This window comes from Daldinia decipiens, assembly GCF_022478715.1.
Source record: "Daldinia decipiens strain CBS 113046 unplaced genomic scaffold F4813scaffold_14, whole genome shotgun sequence".
Taxonomy (NCBI): Eukaryota; Fungi; Ascomycota; class Sordariomycetes; order Xylariales; family Hypoxylaceae; genus Daldinia; species Daldinia decipiens.
The window spans coordinates 465,199-490,409 of NW_026054557.1; the positions used below are offsets into that span (position 1 = coordinate 465,199).

The 25,211-nt window shown below is 49.0% G+C and overlaps 8 protein-coding genes across 8 annotated transcripts; 4 read left to right on the plus strand and 4 right to left on the minus strand.

Moving 5' to 3' along the window:
- Positions 1-138: 138 nt before the first annotated feature.
- On the plus strand, positions 139-1,900 carry F4813DRAFT_357674 (uncharacterized protein). The gene is made up of 2 exons (XM_049243145.1): positions 139-1,082; positions 1,191-1,900. The coding sequence occupies exons 1-2, from the start codon at positions 470-472 to the stop codon at positions 1,889-1,891; spliced, it is 1,314 nt and encodes a 437-aa protein (XP_049100150.1). The 5' UTR covers positions 139-469; the 3' UTR covers positions 1,892-1,900.
- Positions 1,901-2,967: 1,067 nt separating this feature from the next.
- On the minus strand, positions 2,968-4,220 carry F4813DRAFT_56714 (uncharacterized protein). Its single transcript, XM_049248647.1, has one exon. It carries the CDS (start codon positions 3,858-3,860, stop codon positions 3,072-3,074), a length of 789 nt encoding a protein of 262 aa, XP_049100151.1. The 5' UTR covers positions 3,861-4,220; the 3' UTR covers positions 2,968-3,071.
- A 3,630-nt stretch (positions 4,221-7,850) lies between these two features.
- Positions 7,851-9,593, minus strand: F4813DRAFT_380509 (Arginase/deacetylase; the record flags this gene model as incomplete). Its single annotated transcript, XM_049245571.1, has 8 exons — positions 7,851-7,982; positions 8,049-8,467; positions 8,547-8,776; positions 8,839-8,870; positions 9,067-9,103; positions 9,164-9,254; positions 9,308-9,404; positions 9,459-9,593. 8 exons carry the CDS (start codon positions 9,591-9,593, stop codon positions 7,851-7,853), a joined length of 1,173 nt encoding a protein of 390 aa, XP_049100152.1.
- A 3,092-nt stretch (positions 9,594-12,685) lies between these two features.
- F4813DRAFT_388972 (uncharacterized protein) lies at positions 12,686-15,988 on the plus strand (the record flags this gene model as incomplete). The annotated part of the gene is made up of 1 exon (XM_049246764.1): positions 12,686-15,988. The coding sequence occupies one exon, from the start codon at positions 12,686-12,688 to the stop codon at positions 15,986-15,988; it is 3,303 nt and encodes a 1,100-aa protein (XP_049100153.1).
- Positions 15,989-17,224: 1,236 nt separating this feature from the next.
- On the minus strand, positions 17,225-18,271 carry F4813DRAFT_388973 (U1 zinc finger-domain-containing protein; the record flags this gene model as incomplete). Its single annotated transcript, XM_049246765.1, has 4 exons — positions 17,225-17,418; positions 17,458-17,718; positions 17,799-18,161; positions 18,262-18,271. 4 exons carry the CDS (start codon positions 18,269-18,271, stop codon positions 17,225-17,227), a joined length of 828 nt encoding a protein of 275 aa, XP_049100154.1.
- A 257-nt stretch (positions 18,272-18,528) lies between these two features.
- On the plus strand, positions 18,529-20,100 carry F4813DRAFT_357693 (emp24/gp25L/p24 family/GOLD-domain-containing protein). Its single transcript, XM_049243146.1, has 3 exons — positions 18,529-18,989; positions 19,071-19,194; positions 19,307-20,100. The coding sequence occupies exons 1-3, from the start codon at positions 18,777-18,779 to the stop codon at positions 19,624-19,626; spliced, it is 657 nt and encodes a 218-aa protein (XP_049100155.1). The 5' UTR covers positions 18,529-18,776; the 3' UTR covers positions 19,627-20,100.
- Positions 20,101-20,330: 230 nt separating this feature from the next.
- Positions 20,331-21,973, plus strand: F4813DRAFT_357697 (DUF339-domain-containing protein). The gene is made up of 2 exons (XM_049243147.1): positions 20,331-20,884; positions 21,045-21,973. The coding sequence occupies exons 1-2, from the start codon at positions 20,602-20,604 to the stop codon at positions 21,629-21,631; spliced, it is 870 nt and encodes a 289-aa protein (XP_049100156.1). The 5' UTR covers positions 20,331-20,601; the 3' UTR covers positions 21,632-21,973.
- A 720-nt stretch (positions 21,974-22,693) lies between these two features.
- F4813DRAFT_57000 (Mis12-Mtw1 protein family-domain-containing protein) lies at positions 22,694-24,658 on the minus strand. Its single transcript, XM_049248648.1, has 4 exons — positions 24,481-24,658; positions 23,610-24,392; positions 23,372-23,537; positions 22,694-23,313 (listed from the first exon to the last, which is right to left on the minus strand). Exons 1-4 carry the CDS (start codon positions 24,572-24,574, stop codon positions 22,869-22,871), a joined length of 1,488 nt encoding a protein of 495 aa, XP_049100157.1. The 5' UTR covers positions 24,575-24,658; the 3' UTR covers positions 22,694-22,868.
- Between the last annotated feature and the right edge of the window lie 553 nt (positions 24,659-25,211).

Sequence of the window (25,211 nt, forward strand, 5' to 3'; positions counted from 1 at the left end):
GTCAAAGACGGAACTCGGATAGACCCATGTCGATCCCTTATAAGCTGAGGTCCCAGCTGGGCCAACTGGGCCAACAGGGCCAACAACCCCTGTTGAGCTTGTTGTTGTTGCTGTTTGTTACTGGGTCCGAGAAAACGATAGGTAATCCTTTTCAAGTCCCATCCGAAAATAATCCCCTTTCTTATTAAACAGCCTTACCGACGGAATAATAGGAATATTACTTGTCGAATAGCACAAGACCAACATCCCAAGGCGGTTCATCTAATCCAATTATTTCGGCTGTCAAGTCAAACTGACAGCTACCGGTGCTGTCGCACGACTTCGAAAGACGTGTAACTCTATCCGCGAATTATCATCGGCCCAGATGTCTACGGACAACTGACGGTTATGTATTTGGTTAACCTAGAGGACTCTCCTTACAACTACCGATACTCAAGACGGCGAACCTTCATATGTACCCAACCCGGAAATGCACCTCTCCAACACAATGCTCAGCCGCCTCCCGCACTCGCTCCTCGTCCTCCTTACCGTCGCGACCCAGCTCCGCGCGCAGCAGCAGCAGCAGCAGCAGCATCCGACAGCAATCCGGAAGATGTCGCTAGACGAGGGCGAGATGTTCTTACCAGAGTACTACGCCTTCGCGCCAGCACCACTACAGCCCCGCGACGAAGATGAAGAGCTCCTGCTTGCCGGACACAGCTCTGCCGCCATCCCGTTTCGTCCGCCGTACCCGCTGCACTACGACTACCATAGAGCTGGGATAAGAGGAAGGGTAGAAGACTCAGGACCGTCCCTGTATAACCGTGCGCGCGACGTCCTAGCCAAGCTGCAAGGCCGCCAGTTCGCGTGTCCCGAAAACACGCATAGCTGCGAGAACATCGACCAGCCGAATTACTGCTGCACCCAGGGGACCAAGTGCTTCGTCGTGACGAACGCCCCCGACGCCGGGAACGTGGGATGCTGTCCCGACGGCCAGACGTGCGGCGTGACCGTGGGACAATGTTCAGATGGGTCTTCGTCCTGCCCGGCGAACCAAGGGGGCGGGTGCTGCATCTCTGGGTTCGTGTGTGCTGATGTCGGGTGTAAGTCTTCCTATTTACCTACCTCCTTGATTCTTAAGCCTACCTAGGTACAGAAGAAGTAGACAGAAGTAGACAGATAGCGCTAACATGACCCAACCAAACATCCAGGCGTCCACAGCACCGTCTCCGTCATCACCCAAACAACCGTAACATCCACCACCGTAGCCGCAACCCCCTCCGCCTCGACGCAAGTCATAACCGTAGTCATAACCGTCACACCTCCCGGCGGCGGCGCCCCCGTCCTTAGCACCACCACGCAGACCACCACCGCAAGCGCGACTCCCGCCTCTCCCAGTTCTACCACAGCAACAGGCGGCATCCCGCCCTACCGACCCACAAGCGGCACCTCCTCGTCTTCCTCAACAACCACCTCCCCCTCCCCATCCTACTGCCCAACCGGGTTCTACGCATGCGTCGCCCGCGAAGGCAGCGGCGGATGCTGCCGCACCGGGCGCGACTGCAGCACGACGTCGTGCCCGGCGCCCCCGCCCATGACGACGATACTCTCCGGCGGCGGCGTCACCATCGCGGTGCCCGCGTCCGACGCGCAAGCAGCCGCGGGCGCGCAGCCCACCGCGACATGCGCCTCGGGCTGGTTTCTCTGCGGCGGCGACGACGCTGGGCCCGTCGCCGGGTGCTGTCCCTCGGGGTATGCCTGCGGCGCGGCAAGCTGCACGATATCGACGAGCACGGCGACGGCGACGGTGCAGAAGGAGTTGCCCAACGCGGCGCCGAGCAGAGGTGGGGTTGCGCATGTGCTGGTGTTGGCTTGGGTCGTAGGTGTGGGCTCTGCTTTGGTTTGGATATAGGGGGCGGATAGCCAGCCAGCCAGCCAGCCAGCCAGCCAGAACAAGACGATGAAATTTGAGTATGAAGCTGCAGTATGAGATATGACAGATGAAAGAGAAGAGACGAATATACCCACCCAGCCTAAACAAAAAAAAAAAAAGGGGGGGGGGGGGGGGGGTCCTGCATATAGATCGACGACGAGCGCAGCGTTGCGAAGCCATTATTTTTTTGCATCTTGCATCTTGCATCTTGCATGGGACGGAGTTGGTAGCATGTTTTACTATTAGACAAGAACTGTTTATTGCTTCGATTTGATTCTTGCATCAGGTTTGCAGTCTGTTACGTCGGTAGGGTTTACAAGAATAGTTGATACAAAATAGAAATATTATCAGTTAACTACCAATCCCTTCATCCCTTAAGAATAAACACTTGAGGACAGTAAAGCCATGATGTCTGGTAGTGATAAGTAGTATACCTGTGGTAGATATCTAGATGGGACTGCGTACTTTGCAACTGGTAGCTAATCGTTGCGTTGTCGAAACACTTAAGACATAGAACAGCTATATCGAAAACTTTCGTTAATATAATACTCAAATGTACAAATATCAACGATTTTTATTGCGTTAAACTATTAACCTAGATACTTTGCCCAATTAAACCAACCAAAGCAGCTCAACTCTATGTAATGGCTAGCTATGTCTCCTGTTTCTCAAGTATGCACGCTACCTACTTAGCCAGCTTCGTCTTCTAAGCCACGGCTTGCGAGTATCTGTGCGGGGAATCGGTGTTGCCCAAGTGCAACGTCTAGTTCAATTACAAGCTTATACAGAGCATGGTTGCCGCAACGCCTTTCCGATGCTGGAATTACCGTGCCGGGTCGGGCCCAATGAACCGTCCAAGACCGCTGTCCCCCTACCATCCACCCATAGTTTTTGTTCCCGGCGTTCCAAAACAGATTAAAACGATTAAAATCATAGTAAGATCAGTAACGACCAAAAGCAGCCAAGCCGTCCAGCCTTCCGAGGGCCAGCCTGGTTAACTCGGCGAGCGCGAACAGATAACGAATCGAAGTATTTAAAAGGGCATATAATAAACAGATAGATAGAAGATCTTCCGGTTATCCAGCGATAGGCTTATGCGGCATATAGATGCCATGCACACATCCGAACTTATTCGGTCCGGACCAGTTGCGCACGTCGTCTAGAACAACAGGACGGCCGCAGCTAGAGCGACAAGAGCTAACATGCTGTTAGAGCCGGCTCCGAATGTGGCGCCGGCGCCGGCATCCGGCACGACAGTTGAGCTTGAAGCATCAGAGTCGCCGATGTCGAAAGTCGTAGTAGGGCCGGATGGAGTGGCAGTAGCCTCTCCGCTATCGGTAACGCTGGTCGCGAAAGTATCATTAACACCCGATCCTGAGCTTAAGGATGCAGAGGCAACACCAGTCCCAGCCGTTCCAGCCGTTCCTGATGCGGCTGATGCGGTTCCAACCGATCCTGTTCCAACCACGACAGTGGTACCTGCTTCCTGGGCAGCGGTAGTGCTGGCGGTGTCGGTTTCTACCACGGCAGAGGATCCCGTATCAGTTGTGCTCTGGGGAGCAACGATAATGGTAGGAGATGTAGCGTCGCTGGCGCCGGTAGCAACAACGGCATCGCTGCCCGTGGTTTCTGCAACTGCATCGCTAGTAGCGCTAGCGTCAGCGTCAGCGTCAGCGCTGCTAACTCCGGTCTCAACGCTATCAGTAGCACTGCTGACAGCACTGTTAGCAACGTCTGTGCCTGAGCTGATAGCAGCGTCGCTTGCGCTACTGCTAGCGGTAGCATCTGTGCCATCGCTAGTCGCGCGGGCGACGGCCGTACCAGTCGCGGTTACAGCCGTAGCATCTTGGCTATTAGTCTGAGTATCCGTCTGGGTATCCGTCTGGGCATCCGTCTGAGCTACTACGGCAGTAGCCGCCAAGAGCGTAAGAACTGTGAAGACCTTCATTTTGGTGGATGTTAAGCTGTTGGTAGTGAACTGGGTTATAAACGTAAGAAATGGGGTCCGAGGATGTTGGCTATTAATGTAGAAAGAAGACTTAGAACAGTTAACTAGACTCTATATACCTTAGGAGTCGCAAGTGATTGTCTAAAATAGAAGTACTCGTATATGTATGTAATGAACGAGTGGTTAGGACCGGATAAAGGGATGCTTGATCGAGTCACTTATATAACTGCTTTGGCTGCGAGAGACTGGAAGGGAAAAGGTACAGCCAAGCTCTATTAACAAACTTTACCTTGAATTCCGCTTACGCATGCATATAGGCAACTAAGACTCTGTAGACATGCGCCTGGCATTTTGCGGGCCATCTCGGGGTATTCCAACGACACGCGTATCGAGGGTTGACGTTTCTACATACACACACAAAAGTTGCTCAGTTTAGGTTGAAGTGTATGTCTCACAATGGCTGGATGTCACACTACCGCCACTCCCACTAGCTCCACTAGCTATCGATAACCAAGGAAAAGGTGGGCGATGGCGGCTGTGAAGTGGAACAGAGGAGGCTGATGGAGGTAACCCATAGGTGAACAACGCCACATCTGGCTAATCACTTGCCATGGGGGGCCGAATCAAGGAACAATTCGGTTGTGGCTGACATCATCTGAGATTCCTAGCCACTCAATTACGACCTCAAAATTACCTCTTGAGAATTCTTAACCAAGGCTTCTAAATCGATTCGCCCACATACACGAAGAGGTTATCGGGTTTCCCAGCCACCTGGTGGTTGGTAGCTCCGAGGTTATCTGTCTCTATTTTTGTACGTATCGTGGGTGTATAGTGCATCATTTGGTATGCTCCCCTTCTACTTGGTGGTGTCCTGCCCACTCCCAAGATGTAGTTGAGCATCATTATTGCATACTTAATGGCTGTAGTATAATACTACATGCGGAGCGAAGCCGTCGCCCCGTTTCTAAAAAGTTTATGTGCCGAAATGAAACGGTTGAACTCGTCAGTGAAGTCATGATTGCTGGATCCCGTTTAAACTGTCGGTAAAATCAAGTCTCTGTCGGAGCTTCCGGGCATCCCCAGCTATCAAGCCGCCTCACATTAATTGACGTCACTGGAGTCTAAATTTATCAACTCACCCAGCTCCGCCACTACACACTCTTCCCCAGCTATGCACCACAACACCAGGACAGCGGACAACCACACCGGGATGGGGCCGAGAACGTGTGGCTACAACCTCGAGGGGTTATGCACGTAACCGTCAACTTGCTAACCTAGAAACTATAAACTCAGGCCATTTTATCTTCCGTCAATAAGCCTGACATCTGGCAGTTGACGACTTATCATATCTAAACGGTGCGAATCCAACAGGACTTAAAACACTGGCCCACGGCTATGGGGCTGCCAGGGACTTGTCCGGCTTGGTCCTAATTGGTCCGGGTCTCTTTTCCATGCTATTAGTCCAATGAGCCCAATTGCGACCACCGTTTTCACCTCGGATAATGCGAGCTCGACTCTGTCTGACACCACGACATATCATTCAGTAGTGGGGTAGCCGTCGCTATTGGTATATACAAGCCCCTATTACCAATAGACAATACTTGTTGAATGGATATTTCAACTAGTATAGCTATTAACAATTGCTTATAAGTGCAATATGAACAAATTATTCCCCATAGCAAGCATCCTGAAAGACAATGGGCAGCGAAATCGCGAGCATCAATAAGTTACAATGTTAACAATGTCGACGATGTTTGATTCTAGTCCAGGCCGCACAAATGAGAAGCACACCGTCTAAGTAGAGAATAATTTTGAGAGAAGCTGGGAGCAACCATGAACAGTGAGTAAAGTCGGCAAAATGCTCTTAGAAGTGCGATAAAACCATAAGATCGCGTTAGGCCAGTTGCAAATAGACTGGCCTCTAGAACGGCCCACTTTGAATGGAAATAAAATAATTACGTATCTTTTTGAGTGACGAGGTCATGCAAACGGCAAGCACTGCAGCCATACAGATGGCAAGCTGGCGTTAAAGCCATATTGTAAGTGCCCCAAGCTAAAATCGGTCTATTGTGCCAATAAGGAGTATGCATCTAAAGTATTCTACAGTGGGAGAAGCAAGTCTTTAGAAGGTATTCTTTGTGGATCAATATCACAGTAAAGACAATAGATGGGGTTTCTATCAATATCAGTATGAACACCTTAAGATCTCTTTTAGGCATGGTGACAGTTATGAACTACTCGCTTCCTATATACGACGCTTCTCTATCTCTCCCCAAAACTGTGAAGAGCTTGGAATCCATACAGAGGAAAAGACTACATTATTCTCACTTTGTTAACCTCTGGGATATGGAAAAGTATATATATTCAAGTGATATCGGCATGGAGGTAAATGCGTTCAGTCTCAACTAGTTCATCAAGCAACTCGAACAAGGTCTTCTACTCCCAGCATTCTTAGAAAACCGCCACCAAGAGATATCAGCTCAAGCCAATCTGTTTAACACAGTAACAAGCGTTTCCAATACATCAAGCAGTACGCCAATACCCCCAAAACACAACATCAATAAGGTTCTTTGAACACCATAAAGGTGAGAACACCCAACCCCATAAATAATGACCATGTTACCAATATCAACTTCCAGGAAATACATTAAGGATGTGTGAAGTCCAGGTCTACGTCTGCTTGGCGCACAAGCTTGTGCACGGGGCCCGGTTCCTACGCTGCCAGCCCTTGATTAGCCAGGGGCTCGACCGAGACACCGGCATTGTCTGGGTGAGGACCCTCCACCTAGAGCAAGAAGAAGGATGTCCTGGGCTCCGGTTCTCACAAGAGGCCGTCTTCATACAGCAATGCCCAACTATCCCATCGAGTAGACGAGGAGGTCAAAACTAAGGAGGTGGCGTTGGAACCGCCTTTTGGATACCTGTTTGCATCGAGTCAGCAGCCAAGAATTATTACTTGGACACAAGGACCTGGATATGAGAGCTTACAGGAGGAGGTTAGGATAAGCATGGGCGTTAGATACCCTTATGATCTATCAGATCAAGCAAATTTGGTGTTTTATATACAATGTGGCGTTTTAGCTACTATCTACAATGTAATACATAATCGCAAGTGTTATAGATGAATAATTGGTACTAGGTGATATTGTTGACTTTTTACAAACTCGGAATACAACCAACATCTCGTTATATGGATAACGAAGAGAATTGTATTCAACTACCTCCTCCTTTAGTAAGAAGGTATTTCTTCTGTCGGGGGATAGATACAATGGGTCCTCCAGATATCAAATGCGTCATGGAAGCGTGTTAGACTGGCAAAAGATCAAGTCCCACAAGTACATTAGGTAGTTATTCTATTCCATTAGGTAACGATCACATCGTTATCTGGATGCTCAAGCAAAGGTGGCGCGAAGAGCCATCTAATGCGAGCAGAACACCATTCCTTTCCCCGACTCCTTATATGTTGCTTCGGTAGCTGAGAATAAAACATAGGAATTTTCTTTTATATCATATAATACGATACGTTTTTGTTAAAGAAAAGAAAAGATTTATTTTTTCGTTGCACAAAAAAAATAAGTTGATAAAAAAGACAAAATGGTCAAACATTGCACCCCCCTCCATAGATTCGAATGTAAATGCTTCACTTTATATGTGCCCTAAATCCGGGATTAAACCGCTGTACTAAATGTTTTTAAATGGTGCCGTAGATTGATAGAGCACGCGCTTTTACAGTCTAAATATTTCCCGCGAACGTGCAATTCAAAAGAGAATTGTCTACACGCGACGTGTACTCTATGCACATGTTCTCGGACGGCACATGGCACTCCCCTTGAAATCAACTCCATGACATGGATACAAGTTGTATTAGATACTTCGTAACACACACACGCCCCCTTTAAAGAGCTACTGCTCGCACCCAGTAGCCAGCCCTAGATATCCCCAGAAACAACCAATCCTTAAATCAGCGTCTACGGGAACGCGTAGGAAAGCTCATAGCTCTTCCTCAGAACCGGCAGAGACCATGTTGCTCAACGGCCCCTTTTTTAACATGATGCTCATGATTTCGTATAAAGCATCGGCTGCCGCCATCGTGGTGTGCTCGGCATTCGTGTCATAAGCAGGCTAGATAGACAAGTTTTTAGCAAATCCACTTTCACAACCCAGTTTATCACCAATCATAGAACTTACGGCAACCTCGACGATATCCGCGCCAATCAGATTAACATGCTCCAAGCCCCTCAAAATCGTGCGCAGCTCCCTAGTGCTCCAGCCACCCGTCTCCGGAGTCCCCGTAGCCGGCGCAAAGGCCGGGTCCAAGGTATCGATGTCGAGGGACAAGTAGACGGGGTTGGTCGTGCCGACGCGCTCCACGATCTTCTTGATGATGCCTTCGGCGCCGATTTGGTCGATCTCACGGGCCTCGACGATCTCGAAGCCGCAGTACCCGTCGTTCTCGTAGTCGCTGGGCCCGCTGAGCGTGGTGCGGATACCCGCGTGGATGTTAGTGTCGTTGGCGAGCAGGCCCTCCTGTGCCGCGTGGTAGAAGTATGTTCCGTGGTTGATGCTTGCGACCTCGGAAGGGGAGCCGCCGAAGACTTTGGGGCGCCCTATTTAGGAGCAAGGGGGTATATGAGTTAGACTGTTGTTGGGCGTAAATATTTGGGGGGAGAGGTGGTAGCGACTTACAGGTGTCTAGATGGCTATCGAAGTGGATGACTGTTACGGGACCGTATGCTCGGTTGATCGAGCGGAGTAAAGGGAGGGTGATGGTGTGGTCACCACCAAGAGTGATGACTCGTGGTAGAGTTTTCCCCTTTTTAGCTGGCCCAGGCTTGTCTGCAGCCGTCTTTGGGGCTCGAGATAAGATGTTGTAGTGGCCCTCTTCGATTTGCTTCAGAGCCCAGGTGTTGTCATAACTATAACTTGATTAGTCTTATATGTAGGAATATCTTCAAGGGGTAGAGAGTTTGAGCCATACGATGTCACTGGGATATCGCCACAGTCAAGGACCTTCGCCCATCCATTACTAATGTATGAAAACATTTCGTGTCAGCTTTGCAACCCTACAATTGTAGAATTTTCACTATGTTCGAGTGAGTTGAAACGATAGTGTCATCACACTTACTACTCAACGTTAGCCACTGTATTTTGAGACAATTCTAGAAAGGGGGCTGAAAATAACAATACGGGGTATTTTCATACATACCAATGGATTTGTGGCTAAGGGTACATTGTATCCTCCGCTTTATTTTAGGTCAGCAGGCCGTATGAGCATAATTGTGTCTATATCAATGGAGGTTTACTAGAGGTTGAGACGTCGAGATCCCTGACGAATTCCCGAGGGACCGAACCGAGCACCGGGCCGGTACGACGTGCCAGTATCGAATGGTGCCCCTTTGACTTATCAGCTTGGATATTTAGCTGCTAGGGTGAGAAATTTAACGGACCTATGAATGCAAGATCATAATCTATCTCCTCGTGGCCTAAGCAAGCTTGGTATGGCAAGCGCCCAAAGGTAGAGATCCCAGAGAATACCGAGTCGGCCTACAGTAGATATTTAGCTACCCGGAAAGTTAACTCTTCGTGTTAATATCTGACCTGCGTTCCACCATCCCCAGGCAGAACATTGTACCACAAGGACTGATGCGGCCCAGAGAGAGTTTTCTGGTCATCGTGAGTGCCATGAGCGGCAGCAAAAGCTAGGGAATTAAGAACAAAGAGAGCCGTCAACATTTTGAAAAAGCAATTGTCTCTCCTTGAAGCACAATTGGTAGACGGAGAAGTTCTAATTATATTCTATCGATGTTATGGCAGAGTAGTATATAACTATATATACCTAGGTAGGTATTTGGTATTTATCTTACCGCGAGGGTGATCTTCTGTCATTCGGATTGGTAAAAGACTGCTATCAATTCTGCTATCAATTATCAATTCTACCATTAATTTTAATTTTTGTAATGACAACAGAGCTTTGACTAGTGTAATGGGCTTATCACTAGTAATCCTGAACCACTGAGATTAGGATATTGGTCGGGAGAGACCCATCTCGACTGGACGTTGATGCTCAACTTGCATAGAGAAGATGTCATCGAACTCTTCCTTTTTAGGTAAGTATCCAGTCGGAATTGTCCGCAACCGCAATGCGCTGATGACATTGCACCTGAATGCGGGGGACCACTAGATAAAGCTTCAATGGCTACCTACCTAAAGATCTTAGTAATGTGAGTATACTGGCTAGATACGAACTTGCGCCAGCGTATCCAGTATTATCTCCTCCTGTTATAGTTTGTATATCCTAGCCGGCGTGCTGGACGAAACGCACTTTATTAAGCGGGAGTGAGACGGGCGATCGAGCAGCCGGCCGTTTTTATATAGGTTCCCGATCGTGAAATGTGATTGTCTCTTTTCTGGATAGTTTCTGGATAGAAGACCAAAAATGGTAATTCCACGTGGTAGACTAGACGGATTTGGCGAAGAGATAGGCAAGGTCTTTTTAACTGCCGAGTCGGCTACTTCCCCTCCAAGGCCGACGTAATAAGATTAAGATAAGAACATACTGTCTGCAAAAGTCTTTAGTATATGTAGGTAATGTTTATGTATCTGCATGATGATAAGCAAGGAGGCGAAGGGTTCGTTTCAAATTTAACTTCCATGTTTTCTTCTTTGAATCGTATGGCTTCAGCCCGATTTGTGTTTCTTAATGAACTGTCTCGACCGTGAGAAAGGGGGTTTACCCCCCCACACTGCTACACGCTCCTTTGCACAACAGTGAGGTATTTGCTGAATAGGATTTGCCAATTTACATCTGTGGCCTCGACTCTGCGGCCGCGAGTCCCAGTTATAGCCACATAGGAGCAGGAGCCATGGCTAAGAGACACGGCTTATCATTTATTTTTCCGACGCTCCTATGCCCCCCCACCGTTGCCGGATTCTTGGGAATTTCGTCATAATGAGATTTTGTGATCCCTTTTATTTGACTATGACTATGACTATCGTGCCTTGTTAAATATTGTTGCGACTTGTATAGATTAGGGAGGAAGAGCTATGTGGTTCCAGTCCGCGCCTAGAACGTCGCACCCTCACTCGTTGCTCTGAGAAGTGTGGAAATGCCAACCCGGGCTTTGACCCTGTTGGGACTCAGACTACGGCGAAGTCGCACGTCGACCTAGGGTGATGGGTGTTGCGGATTCTGATTCGCTTTGGGTGGGCTGCAAGCTAGGCAGGTCCAGCATGAGGCCGAACAGCCTTGTGCAGTTCGAGAAGCCCATTTGTCCTGGTGACTTGAATGGCTGCAGCAGATGGGCGTTATCCACTCAGAGGTGCAGATTGGGGAGAAGCACGACAGATGAAGAACACCTCCCGCATTGATACAACGTAACCTACTCGTCTCTGGTGGGTGGCTGGAAGCAAATCCGCCTACGTCTCTCCGTGATGCGTAAGGACGCGCGCCGCTCTGAGATAGAGAGATTCAAAGACTTGGTGGGTCATGTACGAAATATCTAATGTAACCAGCCGGGTCCAGATGGAGTTGCATGAGTTGCATATGGAATCATAGATGTTAGGTCTCATAGATGTCGGGGTTTACACTAGTTGGTATGTTAGGTACCTAGGTACCTACGTAGGTGTTGTAAATTGTACTATTGTACTATTGGAGTGGATGCCCGCCTGTGTTCTCCGAAGACGAAAAGTAAGATCGAAAGCACCTACATAAAAATCTAAAAAGTGGCTACGCCTATCCGGGAAGTTGTCAATGTTAATTGCTTATATCATTACATGTGCACTTGACGTTATGTAGCACAATCTAGCGAAGTTTCCAGGATTAGGGTAGCCAACTAAGGTTAGATGGGGCGGCTTTCCCAGCCCCCGACTCCGAATTTATTTAGAACTTGGAAGCTGGAGGTAGGAGGTAGGAGGCAGGCGGCAGGCGGGAACGTTAACAGGTACCTAATAAATTCTCTGACGGTGTTCCCTCGAAGTCCACCGAGCCTACTCTTGTCTATCATTGGAAGTACCTAGGAAAGTTGGAAGATTGGAAGCCGCGAAAGACTCCCGACATCGTCCACCTTTTATCACCTGCACTCAATCAAAAGTCGTTTATTCTAGTCTGTAGCCGCCGAGGAAGTACCTACCTCATACATACGTACACCTCTCTACGTACACCTCTCTAATATCTAATAGTATACCTAGTAACTTTGCGCAACCCTTCTTTTCTTTTGTCCCAAGATTCCTTTCATTACCTAGGCACGCACACATAGAATACGCAAGAATTGGTACCGCCCATAATTTGAGCAATCTCGTTGGTGTCGCAAGCCATATCATATTATTCCTCAATATATCTGTTCATATATCTTTACTCCTTCTTTCATGCCTCCCAAAAATATCATCCAATGGCCAACGCTTAGATACCTTGCTTTTTGTACCATGCGCTGCAAGGTCCTAAGGATTTCACCTTCGATCAGGTCTCCAACCCAGTTTTGGTCACTGTGAGTGGTCCAATAATCGGCACGGTACATTTTTATCAGGAGCCAGGCAGGTCGACCCTTTTAGGGACCACGAGAGTTGCCTGCTTCTGCTTCTGCATCGCGTAGGGGGCTTGCAGACGATAGAGAATCACCTTCAAAAAGGTTTCGGACACGCACTGCAAGCTCATTTTTTTAAAACAGCGTATCTTGCTCAGCCCCAAACCACCCCATTTTCTTACGATGAGAAGGATAAGACTGGTTTGGTGCAACCCCGTTAAGTAGGCTTTGCAAGACCTTGCAAGACCTTGCAAGACTTTGCAAGAGTCGGCAACAATGATAGATAGCATGCCATCCCGCACAACAATGCTCGCTTCTACTAAAACCGTCCCGCCCCCGGCATCGACAAATCTCTACTTCGAGCCTCTGTCTGATCGCCCTACTCTTGGTAAGCCTAGCGAAGGAGCATTCAAGAAGCATAAGGTACTTCCGCATCCTAGAAATGGTCGGCCTGAGTCGACGGTTAGGAATCGACATTCTCGTGACCTGTCTATCGATCTAACGTCAATCCTGGAGTCGCATGTCAAGGAAGAAGAATCATCTGCTCCACCGAGCCTGAGCCACGACGAGAGTCCTAGTGTCAAAGCGCCTGGGCTTGGTCCTGTTCTTCCTCCCACCCCACCGGCGCATTCGCGCATCTCATCTGGTAATCACTTAATCCAGCCCTCGAGTCCAACATACGTCGGCACTCCGGTGCAAAACGCTGCCAACACCTCTGTGAGTACAACGCCGAGAACTCCACCGCATCAAGCGAGTCCGCCTACTCCAGACGTCACCCCTCCCCAAGCCGAGCGTCGATCGAGACCTCCACCCCCCGTTCTAGCGGATCGCATTCCATCCAAGGCTACAGGTTCTCGTTCGGAGTCTTTCACAACAGCACGAGAGAATATAGATTCTTCAGAGGAAGATGACAAGTTGACGCCCCGGGCGGTATTGTCCTCAACTAAGACGGCTCAGGTTGTAGCAAGACGTTTGATTGACGCGCGGCAGAAGAAAGGCCCGGAAGTAGGGCTAGGGTTAGGTCTCGAGTCGGACGATAATCTGACACCAAGGACGAAAGGAGAATTTTCAGCTTTTGACGGTGAATGGGGATCTGCCAGCTCGATTGAGCAGGAATGGGACCATAAATATGAGAGGAATGTCAAAGTGGAGAAGCGACGTGTCCAAGCGAGAGTTAATGGGTCAAAAGCAGAAGTGGTTGAGGACGTGACAGTGACTCCGACCAACGCAACAAAGGCTCTAAGGTCGATGCCCCTATCGGATCGATTGCATACGCATCCCTCACCACCGGTGGAATCTGCAAGCAAGGAAAAGGGTTGGACCGCACCATCTACTTCCGAGTCCTCGGTAAGCACCGATGTTAAGCGGTCCTCCGGCATGTCCTCGAAGTCTACGGCATCTACAGTGGTGGAAGCTATTTTAGTTGGGACTCCTCCTCAGAGGCGCAAAACGTTGCGACACGTCAGGAAGCAACCGGCTCTAAGGGATTCTAGCTCCGAGATTTCACCGTCAAGCTCCTCAGCGAATACATCATTGAACACGTCGCTTCGCCAGACGGAAATTTCTCAGCGCGCAAGAGCTGCTAGGACGGTAATTGATGGTACTGTCCGGTCAGAAAGCCTCGCGTCTACAGGTACGGTCAACTCTATTGCTAGCCGTAAAGCCCGGCGGGAAGTATGGAAGAATGGAGGAATTCCCGTCGTGGTCATTCCTGAACGCAGAACTTCTATCAAGGCCACCGGGCCGACATCGCTTAGGTCTACAGGTAGTCACCACTCTAGGAGAAGCAATAGTCTTAGTTCAGCACCACTGTCAAGTTATAAAACGAAGGACCTAACGCCTTATTTTAACAAACCTTCCCGAAGGGGCAGATCGATGTCGGAATCGGAAGGGTTAGTTCAGGTGGAAGAATTAACGATGGATTACCCCCCAATCGTTCCCATGCGTAGATCATCTCTTTCGGCCCCGACTAGCAGGAATGGATCCAGGGCTGGTTCTCGAGCTGGATCGTTAACTGCAGAGAGCTTGAAGGCGCATGATGCTTTCTTGGAACAGGAGAGCAAACAGCAGCAGCAACATCGCCAATTGCCTCAGGTTACAGTGGAACGTGCACCTCCCGTCGAATATATGAGCAGTCATCCCGATCAGAGACAATTTGAACCGACTCCATCCGTCGAGTCACACAGGGATGCTCCCCACGACCACAAACCGCTTGTAGATAATAACGGGGACCCGTTCTTCGGCAAGCGCCTCACTGCACACAACACCCCATTTTCCCAAGCATCCGTCGAGACAAACGGGACTCACTCTGTGGCAGACATATCGGAAGCCATGGCTGTGAGTATTTACCCGCACCAAAACAAATCCGTTTTGATGGTTCATCATATGTCGAAACCCGTAGATCCTGCCCTCGCCGCAAACGCGTTACAAGGGCCAGAATTTGCCCAGACGGGATATGCTACGGAAACGGGGAAAGTTTTAGACAATCCTAAGATTATAGCTACTGGTCCCGATGGTGTACCTGCGACGCCTCCCCAACATCAATTCTCGATGGATGATGTGGATTCACCTCTTAGAAATCCGCGTGCTCCCCCCGAACCGCCAACGATCAAGTTCATACCAGCTACGCCGTCTGGACTTACACCTGCCGCTGAAAAAGAAAAGATGCTGGGTAATTACTTCGAGGAGACTCAAAAGCGACCTTCCTTGGTACGTCGCGCCTTTAGTCTTCACAAGAACGCCGACAATGTTCGTCCATCTGGGTTCTTATCGCGGACTCTGTCTCTTTCAAAAGGAATTAAGAGAGAAATTACAGAAAACCCAACCCTTGATAAGAATAGAAATACTACAAGGCAGCCATACCCGACGGCTGAAGACCCGCCGCCTGACGAGTCAAAATTGCATCCATTCTGGCGACCTACGTTTGATGATGACCTCGAAGAATACGACTATGACAATTGGGCACATGATGTTCCTGCAGAAGTGGATACGCTTTATAGATATCCCCCAATTGACCGTCGTCCGGCTCGTCGTAGGAGCTTGAGCGAACGAATGAAGCGTACATTCGCTATATTACCCATCGAAGACGAGGATCATTACACAGTCCCCACTCAGCGTAGTCCAGAACGTCGCACCGTCAAGCGTACACCGAGTGGCAGACTCCGCGTAATGAAACACCGTGATAGCTACAGCACTCTGGAGCTGGAGTGGAACAGCCGTCGCAATTCTCGTGAAAATGAAGCTGAAGGTCGGCCGTCTACCGCGCCCGACCAGCAGGCCCGGCGTGCTTGGGGTGCTGAGAAACGAGTCGACGACCGAGGGCGCAGACTCTTCCCTAACTGGCAGGATAAGTTGGAGCAATACAGACCGCAGAACTTACAGCGCAGATTAAGTGAACATCGCCGGCAGAAGCGCACGGAGGTTCTGCGGCAGAAAATAAGCGGTCCGCGCGAAGTCCGAGATGGCGTAGGCGAAGTCATCAAACGCAACAGTTATAAGGGGCCTTCATACCAGACTACTTTCGCGCCAAATGGGAAGGCGAACGGGACAACACACTACCAGCGACACCAAACACAGGCGCATCAGCACCGCAGATCCGTCTACATCTGATTTCTAAGAGTCATAGACTTTTAGAGAGTCAGTTTTTAAGAGGATGCAATCAAACGGTAACGAAGACAAATTCTCAATTCGTGATCTATCACGCTTCTGCTCTTGCCGTGCCATATTCTACCGTCTTCCTTACCTTCCAACTTCTACTACTGACACGAACGCCCCAATCAACAACACTAATAATGACGAACCTACTATTTACATTTTACGACGCATACGAGCCACGAAAAATACGACCCTATCATATTCCCCCATACTACGATTTGAGACTTTGGCCGATTACCCCTATTGATGACACGAAACTGGATGTTTAAAAAAGGACGAGATACAGGATTTTGTTTCCCTTTCCAATAGCATGATGGGCTTGGGGATGATTGGGGGTCAAGGAGGGAGGCAGGGATGGATGGATGGATTGGGAATGATGTTGATGAGATGTCTTGTTTTACTTTATTTTGCTATGCTACTACCCCCGTCTTGGAGCTAGGATTCCAGTGGAAAGAGATTTGATACGAATACCTGAATACTAACTTGTTGAACAAGTGATGATGAGTTTACCTCTTACTTTTTCCAAAACTTGGCCTTGGGCAGGCTTGTTTGGTGTTGTCTTTTTATCGTGCTTACGTGCTATCGTTTTCGGTTTCGTTTTCGTGTTGACCACGTCTACTCTTCTGCTATTACTGATACGCTAATATGGTTATATTGTGAATGAAGTGAGGGGGATATGTTAGGTAGATAGCAAAGACCAAGAAAACAAATCACAAATTCATCCTATCGCATTATAACTTCATCGCGTCTCACAGTTTAAATAAGTGCCTTCAAATTGTCCTTAATATTTTTAGTCCATTATGGCCATACGTATTCTAATTTAGAATACAATGGCTGGCAAAAGGGTATATCCGCCTGGAGAGGGAAAAAAAACCACGAAGTAAACCAAAAGAGACCTTGAGTCGATCTTCCCTTTTAACGCCTTGCCTTGCAACCAAGTTCCATTGACTCGAACACATTACCCAATTTCCTTCCCTTGCGTAATCCGCCTGTCATGCTCTCTACCGTCGTCTAATTGGACTATACAGTTTCCCCCCCTTTAAGTGGCCAGGACGATTCTGCCGTGTCTAGTCTGCGTGGGTGAACAAAGGCGAACACCTTATTTGAGGGATCGCTTCAATTTTCTTCTTGACAGTGTCGTCTTGATGGTTCTCCAATGTAGATGCTCAAACCCATGCTCTCTTTTCCTCGTTATCTTCGAGAATATGGCTTAAATCCCCACTCCTTCTCTCGTCTAGGACTAGTGGTATTCCGAGATTTTCCCACTTCGGGTTTCGGCGGTAGTGATGGCGGTCGCGGTAGGGGCTGCTGCCGTTGACCTGAATCCTGTCCCTCACCATCATCACCACCACCACTGATCCCCGCCTCTCGTTCTTTTCCGAGCCCTAGGGTGCGGTTCATATCAGCACCAGCGCGGTCCTAACGGCCGGGCGCTCCCGGGGGAGGCGGGAAGCCGCCAGCTGCGCCGGGCGGCGAGGGCCCACCGGGGAAGCCTTGGCCTGGCGGGGGCATGCCGGGGAACGGGAAGGGAGGCACGTTACCGCCGGCTGCACCCGGAGGAGGAAATGGCAAGCCACCTGGCGGAGGGAACGGTAGACCGGCGCCTGGGAGCGGGATGGGCAGGCCGCCGGGTCCAGCTGCGAAGGGAGGCGGTGGAAGTCCTCTACCACCTTGGCCTGGCGGAGCTGTCATTGCACACGTTAGAGTTTTAAGTCTTAACACATCGGAGGAGTACGCGACAACATGGGATAAGGGAGCTACTTACGAGGCATGCCCTGGGGAAACGCGGCGCCCGGCGGGGGTGGCATGCCAGCAGGCATACCGGGGAAAGGCGGAGGCGGCATACCGCCGGGGAAGCTGAAGGGCGGTGGTGGCATTCCGGGGAATCCAGCTGCTGCCGCCGCCGCGGCGCCGCCGGGCTGGTTTTGGGGCAGCATGGGATTGGCGTGAGCCTGGCCTTCGGCGGCGTAGGAGGATGTGATGGAGTCGATGACGGACTGGGCCTTCTCGTGTCCGATTTGCTGGTAATAATCGACGACGTTTCGCAGGTGATTTCGACCGCTGTTGTGGGCCTTGCGCACGCTCATGGAGTCGTGGGTAAGGTAGACGTCGCAGTAGTCGCAGAAGACTATTGATGGAACGTTGTTAGCAATCGCGTCGCGTCTCTAGAACAGAGAGTATTACAATATACAAGAAATTGAAAAATAGGAGTTATTTTGTATACATACATTTCGGCATCTTGACGGTATAACCTGTATTTGCAATCTAGTGATAGTAAAAGATTGGTGATGGTTGAGGTCGAGGGAAGAATGCGATTTAAATTGAGTTTGCCGCCGGACGTGGAAGAAAGCTAAGGTTACATACTAACCTAGGTAGATACCTATGTACTTCGTACTTTGTATATTTGGTAGTTAGGTACCTAGGTACCTAGTTATAAAAAGAAAGGAGCTTGGACGCGACAAAAAAGAATGGAGACTCCCGGTGCTGGAATTGATATTGATACCTAATTGATGTTGAGAAGGCTAGTATGCACGTGACTTCTAAGCTGCAAGGCTACGGGAAAGCTAAGCTTTAAAGCATTTGATTGGATAAAACACTTGAACACGTTTTATTACAAAGTACAAAGTTACATGGACGCACCCTAAATCCCTAAAGTTCCAATGTTAGCTTCTGGTAAGAGCCTCGAGACTCTTTCCTCCTTTCGCAAGACGAAGAAACAAGCCGACATACCCCCCAACACACAATGGCTTTGCCACGAGGATTGCTGCAGTATATCTGCGGTCTCATGCTCTTGATCGCATCCGTAAATGCTTTGAAGTTCGACTTGGTGGCGCGTGGACCCAACGATAAGAAGACAGAACGATGCATACGGAATTTCGTGGCCAAGGACACTTTGGTTGTTGTCACCGCTACGGTCGGTGGAAGCAAGGGAGATGGCATGATTGTTAATATGCACGTATGTTTTACCAAGGCCTTCTTATATATCCAAAAAGGTATCCAACAGATGCAGCTGACACTGAGTGTGAACGGGATGTAGATCGTGGATAACGTCGGCAACGAGTACGGCAAGCCGAAAGACGTAGTAGGCGAACAACGTACCGTATTCACCTCGCACGCGGACGCCGCCTTCGACGTATGCTTCGAAAACATCATGACGCACAGTACGTCTCTCCCCTTTCCCTAGTGTCTTTTCTTTCTACTCTACTAGTGTGAGTGAGTGAGGATAGGGCTAAGATAGCAACCCTCGAAAAGCTCTTAACCAATTCAAACCAGCGCGTATGAACAACCCCAGCCGACATGTAGAGCTGGACATCGACATCGGTGCCGACGCTAAGGACTGGTCCGCCATCCAAGCCACCGAGAAGCTGAAGCCCGTCGAGACGGACCTGCGCCGCATCGAGGAGACGATCGCCGACATCGTACGAGAGATGGAATACCTTAGGGCGAGAGAGCAGAAGCTGCGCGATACCAACGAGAGCACGAACACCCGTGTTAAGTGGTTCGGCATTGGCACCACCTTGCTGCTCGTTGCGCTATGGGGCTGGCAGATCATGTACCTGCGCGCCTACTTCCGGTCGAAGCATCTGATTTAGGGGATTCTCAACTTGTTGATGCGATTAAAGATAGTGCCTAGCTGGATCAGCTTGGACTGAGACTACTCTAGACCCCCTTTACCTTAGTAATGCATGGTCGTGGTAAAGGAGTCCCGGATTTTACAGAACTCAGGAGGAGGCGACAAGGGCGTGACGCGAATTCAGGAAGGAAAAATGGATATGGTGTCATGAAATACGATGTTTCATGCTTTGTACTCATAAATCTGTATAGACGTCTCCTACTATTAGCCTTGGAGTCGGGAGACGAATGGAAAACAAATGATATGGCCATCTTTGCTATGATGAAAAGCGCATGTCTCGAGGCTGGAGGCCTTTTCTTTCTTTCTTTCTTTATTTATATTCTCTCCCATTTGCTGTTCTATCCAAGTTTTAAGAGGAGACGAGAAGGGTCTCCCATCCTTCAATGGTTATAAAGTTGTTGTGTTTTCTATTTTACGAAATCGTAGAATGTAAATATATATATATCTTATTGTACCTAGACGTACATAATGTTAGGTATGCATATGCGAAAGTGACATGCACATATACGTAGTACTTGTGTACCGTAGCGCAGATCAGATCGGAGACGAACGGAAGCGCGACATCCTTGAAAAGGTAGAAAGGGTAGTCCCGGCACACCTTAGACCGGCCGTGTGGGAAGGGACGGCCCTACGGCCCTGCGGCCTCGGCAATTTTCATATGATCCGCGAATTACAAAGCTTCAATTAACAAAGCTCGAGCTTAAAGCTTTTAAGCTTCCAAAAACAAACTTACGTCAACGACTCATAAAAAACAACTTCATTTGCCACTAATACAGCTGTAACATTCAAATTCCGATTTTGAGTTGGAATTTTAGTGTCCTGCGTTTTCGGATCTTCTAACGTAAGTGGGATGTGAAGGAAAGGAAACCGTTAAAAGTTAAAACGACAATATCATATATCCATTGGTATATAAGAAACAAGATTCAATCTCGCAATGGCATCAGCAGTAGCAGCAGTAGCCTTGCCGCGCGCTATCCTGCGCTCGGCTCAAAGGCCCTCCGCTGCAGCTGTTCGGCTCTTCCTGCTCCGCCGTCCACTAAGCAGCACCCGTGCCGCGCGGGCCGATGTCTTTGCACACAACCCGCCGCCTATGGAGCCGCACAAGCAGCGCGGCCCGCAAGATATTGGAGTCGGTGAGCTCGAGGGCACTGAGTTCCGTGTTGAGCCAATGCGCCGGGTCGGCGAGGATGACGCTACTATGCGCGCCCGGCTAGTCTGTAAGTCCACCCTGACTATTTCCTATTTCCTATTTCCTATATCCTATTTTCTATTTATATATATATATATATATATAAATGCATCTCCAATAGAACATCTACCACCGCGTACATACACAATCGTACAAGCGCAACTAACTAACAACCCATCGACCTATAGACCAGAGCCGTAAGCGCGGAACACTCGAATCAGACCTTCTACTCTCCACCTTTGCGGACGAGTACCTACCCACCATGACCCGCGAGCAGATGGAGCAGTACGACCGCTTCCTCGACGAAAACGACTGGGACATATACTACTGGGCGACGCAGGACTCCCCCTCCAACACCCCCTCTTCTTCCGAGGCGCCCCCCTCCATAGCAACACAAGACACCAGCTCCGCGGACTACGCCGGCGGCGCCGAAGCCGCCATCTCGGAAGCCACGCCTCTAGACACCAACTCTTCGACCACCACTTCTTCCAGCCCAGCAACTACCACCGCCACTACCCCGGAGCACTTAACCACGGGCGGCGCCCCGCTCTCAGGCGACTTGTCCCACAAGGAATCCGCCGCCGCATCGGCGGAGCCGTACCGCACGCAGGCCGAGACGGGTGAGTGGGCGCAGACGGTGGGGACTTTTAAGCCGGCGTATCGGCCTGTACCCGCGCGATGGCGCGACAGTGAAGTGTTACTATTACTACGAGAGCACGTGAAGGCGCGGTCGAAGGAGAGGGGCGGCATGGCGTTTATGCCTTCGCTGCGATGAAGGGGAATTAGTAGGCTTTTGTTCACTTGATGAAAAGGAAGAGAGGGGAAGGGTATGAACACCTATTCAGCATGATAGGCGGGGAGTACAGCTTTCCAATTATGGCAGCAGAAGCTCCATGTGTTAATGTATTTAATCGTGTTAAGATGATAGGGAGCATGAGATAAAACGGAACGTATAAAAATACCTACCTACCTATGTATGATGGTGGGCAGTCATGACAGTTAGTGTACGATTATATGAGTTGGTGTTGAGGAAAACATACATATATGCATATACATATCCTAGAGATGAATGAGGCTGACTGAAGTCTCAATATATATATACCTAACATACCACTTACTCTTGGCACATAATATAGGTAACGACTAACTTAGTTCATATCTCGAAGTTCTCACTAAACACAACGACTCCCCTAATTTAAACATAACCACTCAAGTTTCTTCTAGCTACCATTACTACTCGAGGGTATGTGTTAAAAGATCATTGAGTCATAGCTTTTAAATATACCATAGTTATTATACCTTAGCCATATCCTCGCATCAAGCTACTGTCTCAAGAAAAGGCTCACCGGAGAGGAATCTACTCACTCACAACAGTAAATGAATCGTAAACAGTCATATATATATGGGATCGAACAATACCAAACACTCGACAACCCCTTAATGCATCACCACCACCACCCCATCCAACCAATAAATCTATCAAACAATCAAAGCACTAAATATCCATCTCACCCCCCCATACGATACGATACGATACGATACGATACGATACGATACGATACGATACGATATAACGTAATGCAAACCGGGCCAACGCAACGCAATGCAATGCAGTATCATTCATTATCTCATCTCGCAGACGCCGATCCCAGCCAGAGCTAGCTACCTACACACGCATAAGCTACCAAGCCCAGGTAGCTCGTAGCCGTAGCTATGCCAGAGAGAGTAAAACAGCACGAACAACAACAACAATAAAAATAAAAACGGAAAACGCCTTCCCGCCTCGTTCGAGTCGATGTGGTATCTTCCAAGCCGCAAACGCAAACCGTAAACGCAAATCATTCATCCCACCTATTTCCCTTGTTTGTTCGATGACGAAAAAAAAAAACCAAGAACCCGGACGTGAGGACGTGAAAAAAAATTGATAATCTGTTTTTTTTCCTCTCTTTTTACTGCTTTTCCATACACGCGTACGCGCTATATACGCGGCACGGGAAGTCGACGAAACGACTTTAACCCCCTCCTCCGGTTTCTGGAGGCAATATCCTCCCTAGACTCCTTAGTACTTCCATAACTGGCATATCCTTGGTTCCTGCGCTCGCCCTCTCCTTCTCCTCACGTTCCTTTAACCTTGCTGCGCTGAGTGCTAGCACGCGGTCTGCTTGCAGTCCCCCCGTCTTTACCCGGTGCTCTAGTTTTTGCACGTTGTCGGCCAGGTGGTCGATTCTAAAGTCGAGAGAGTTCTGGAGCGCTTGAAGTCGGGATTGGATCTTCTGCGGTTTTATGGCGGTCGATGGGTCGGTGAGAGTGGCGAGAATTTGGGCCTCTTCGGAGTCGAGAAGGGAGGCGTCGGGTAATGGCAGTGATTGAGAGTTTGAATCTGATGACGGGAAAAGTGGTGGTAGTTCTGGAGGCGGTTGTTTTAAGGATTGCCATGCTCGCTTTTCTGCTTTTAATCTTCAACTCCTGTTAGTAGCTATAAACTATAAGTCTTGTGAATGATGTATGAACATACCGTTTTACCCTCTCTTCTAATGCTACTATTTTTTCCTCGTGTTCGATATTCCGCGGGTTAGGCTTCACTATTGCCGGTGGTCGCGGTATTTCCTCTCGTGAAAACCAGTCTGAAAATTCCGATTTCGACGAAAAATCTTTTAGTAGCTGGTCTTGAATCGCTCGGGCTGGGATATATAAGTTAGCATATAGGACCAGTCAGGGGTACGGCCGTTTTTTTTTATAGAGAAGTTTCTTACCTCCCAGAATCTCATTAGAATTCAAGGATCCTAACGGTGGTTTCTCTGACAGAGCTCGCTCTCCACACCACGTAAGCAGTTGCTTCATACGGCGTGGTTCCATCAGATCAGCTTCGATATGCTTGTAGAATTCGGCGGAATCGACTGCTTTATGCGGTATGGCGCTGTGGCCATTATCTATAAGCGAGCTTGCCCTTCTCCCGCGCATACCCAAACTACTCCTGCGAGCCCCTGTCTTCCTCCTCATTTCTTTGTTACGATTCATTATAGGCGTGTCGCTAAACGGCAGCGCGATCTTCTTGGAGTCTGATGCATTATCTCTGCCTCTTCCCTTGTGCTCATCCACAGGTGTTGACTGAGTTGCCTCTTCTTGGACTTCCTCTTCTATCCGTTCTTTCTGCTTCTTAGAGACTCCGTTCGTAACCTTTGCTGGTTCCTTTTCGGTCTTATCCACAGATGGACGTCCTCTTTTCCTCGTAGTCCTTTGCGGTGGCGGTGGCGGAGGCGGCGACGTTTGTATCTCATCTTGATCAGATGTTATCTGGTTCGACCTCCGCTTTGCATTTCTCCTGGGTGCTGGCTGGGCCGGTAGAACCGCCTGAACTGGGGGTGCTGGTTGTGGCTCGCGGTCCTTATTCTGTTTTGGTCTTCCCCTTCTAGGTAATGGTATAGGTACGGGGGCCGGGGCCGGTGCCGGTTCGTCCTCAGGTATCGGCTCCGGCTGTGTCTTTGCTCGTTTAGATCCTCGCGTAAAATGAAAATCCCCATCCTGTTCATCATATGCTATAGATGATTCTGTTAGTTATCCAACTATCCAACTGCATTCTTCTAGATCTCTTCTCCCGCCGGGACAAAAGGGGGGGGTACCCACAGGCAAGGCGCGAGCTCCTGCGACGCTTAGGCTGAGACTGATTGCTCATGCTCAGGGCTTGTAATGGCTGACGGGTCTGCACGAGGGTAGTCATGGACGCTGGAATAATCTGCGCATCGGTCTGGAATCTGGAGTGTTTCGGTCAGATAGAAAGAAAAAAAAAGCTATGTCGCGCGAAGTCTTGACTAGTGCTCGATCGGGTAATGGAGATGGATGAAGCGCGAAACAGCTGTTATAACCGCGTCAATCGATTGGCGAAGGATTCAATTATATTTTACTTTATCTAGAGTAGTGTTAAAGACGTTGAGCATTGTACGTATAAATGTTGGTTTTCGTTTCGACGTCGTTCGTGGGCGGTTTACTCGGTTGAGGCGTTGCAGGGTGTGGGTGGTGATGAGGCGCGAAGTTGATCCTTCCACTTTCTCAATGTTTACATGAGTTATTGTGCACGGGCCAACCATCGACGCCAATGGAAGTTAGGTATATTTAGCCTTGCCGTGGCTTGCATGATCCACTTACTTCAACTATCTCTTATGTGCATAGCTACCTATGTAAACTATCTATTAAAAAAGCTTATATTCTTAACTATGTAATTACCTACGTAAGAGACACGAGGTCTTAGGGTAATAATCCTACCTAACGTGCAACTCAAGTCTGCACTAACACAACACATTGATAATTTCAAATCTCATCTCAACAATAAGTAAACTCTCAAAAAATATTCACATGTC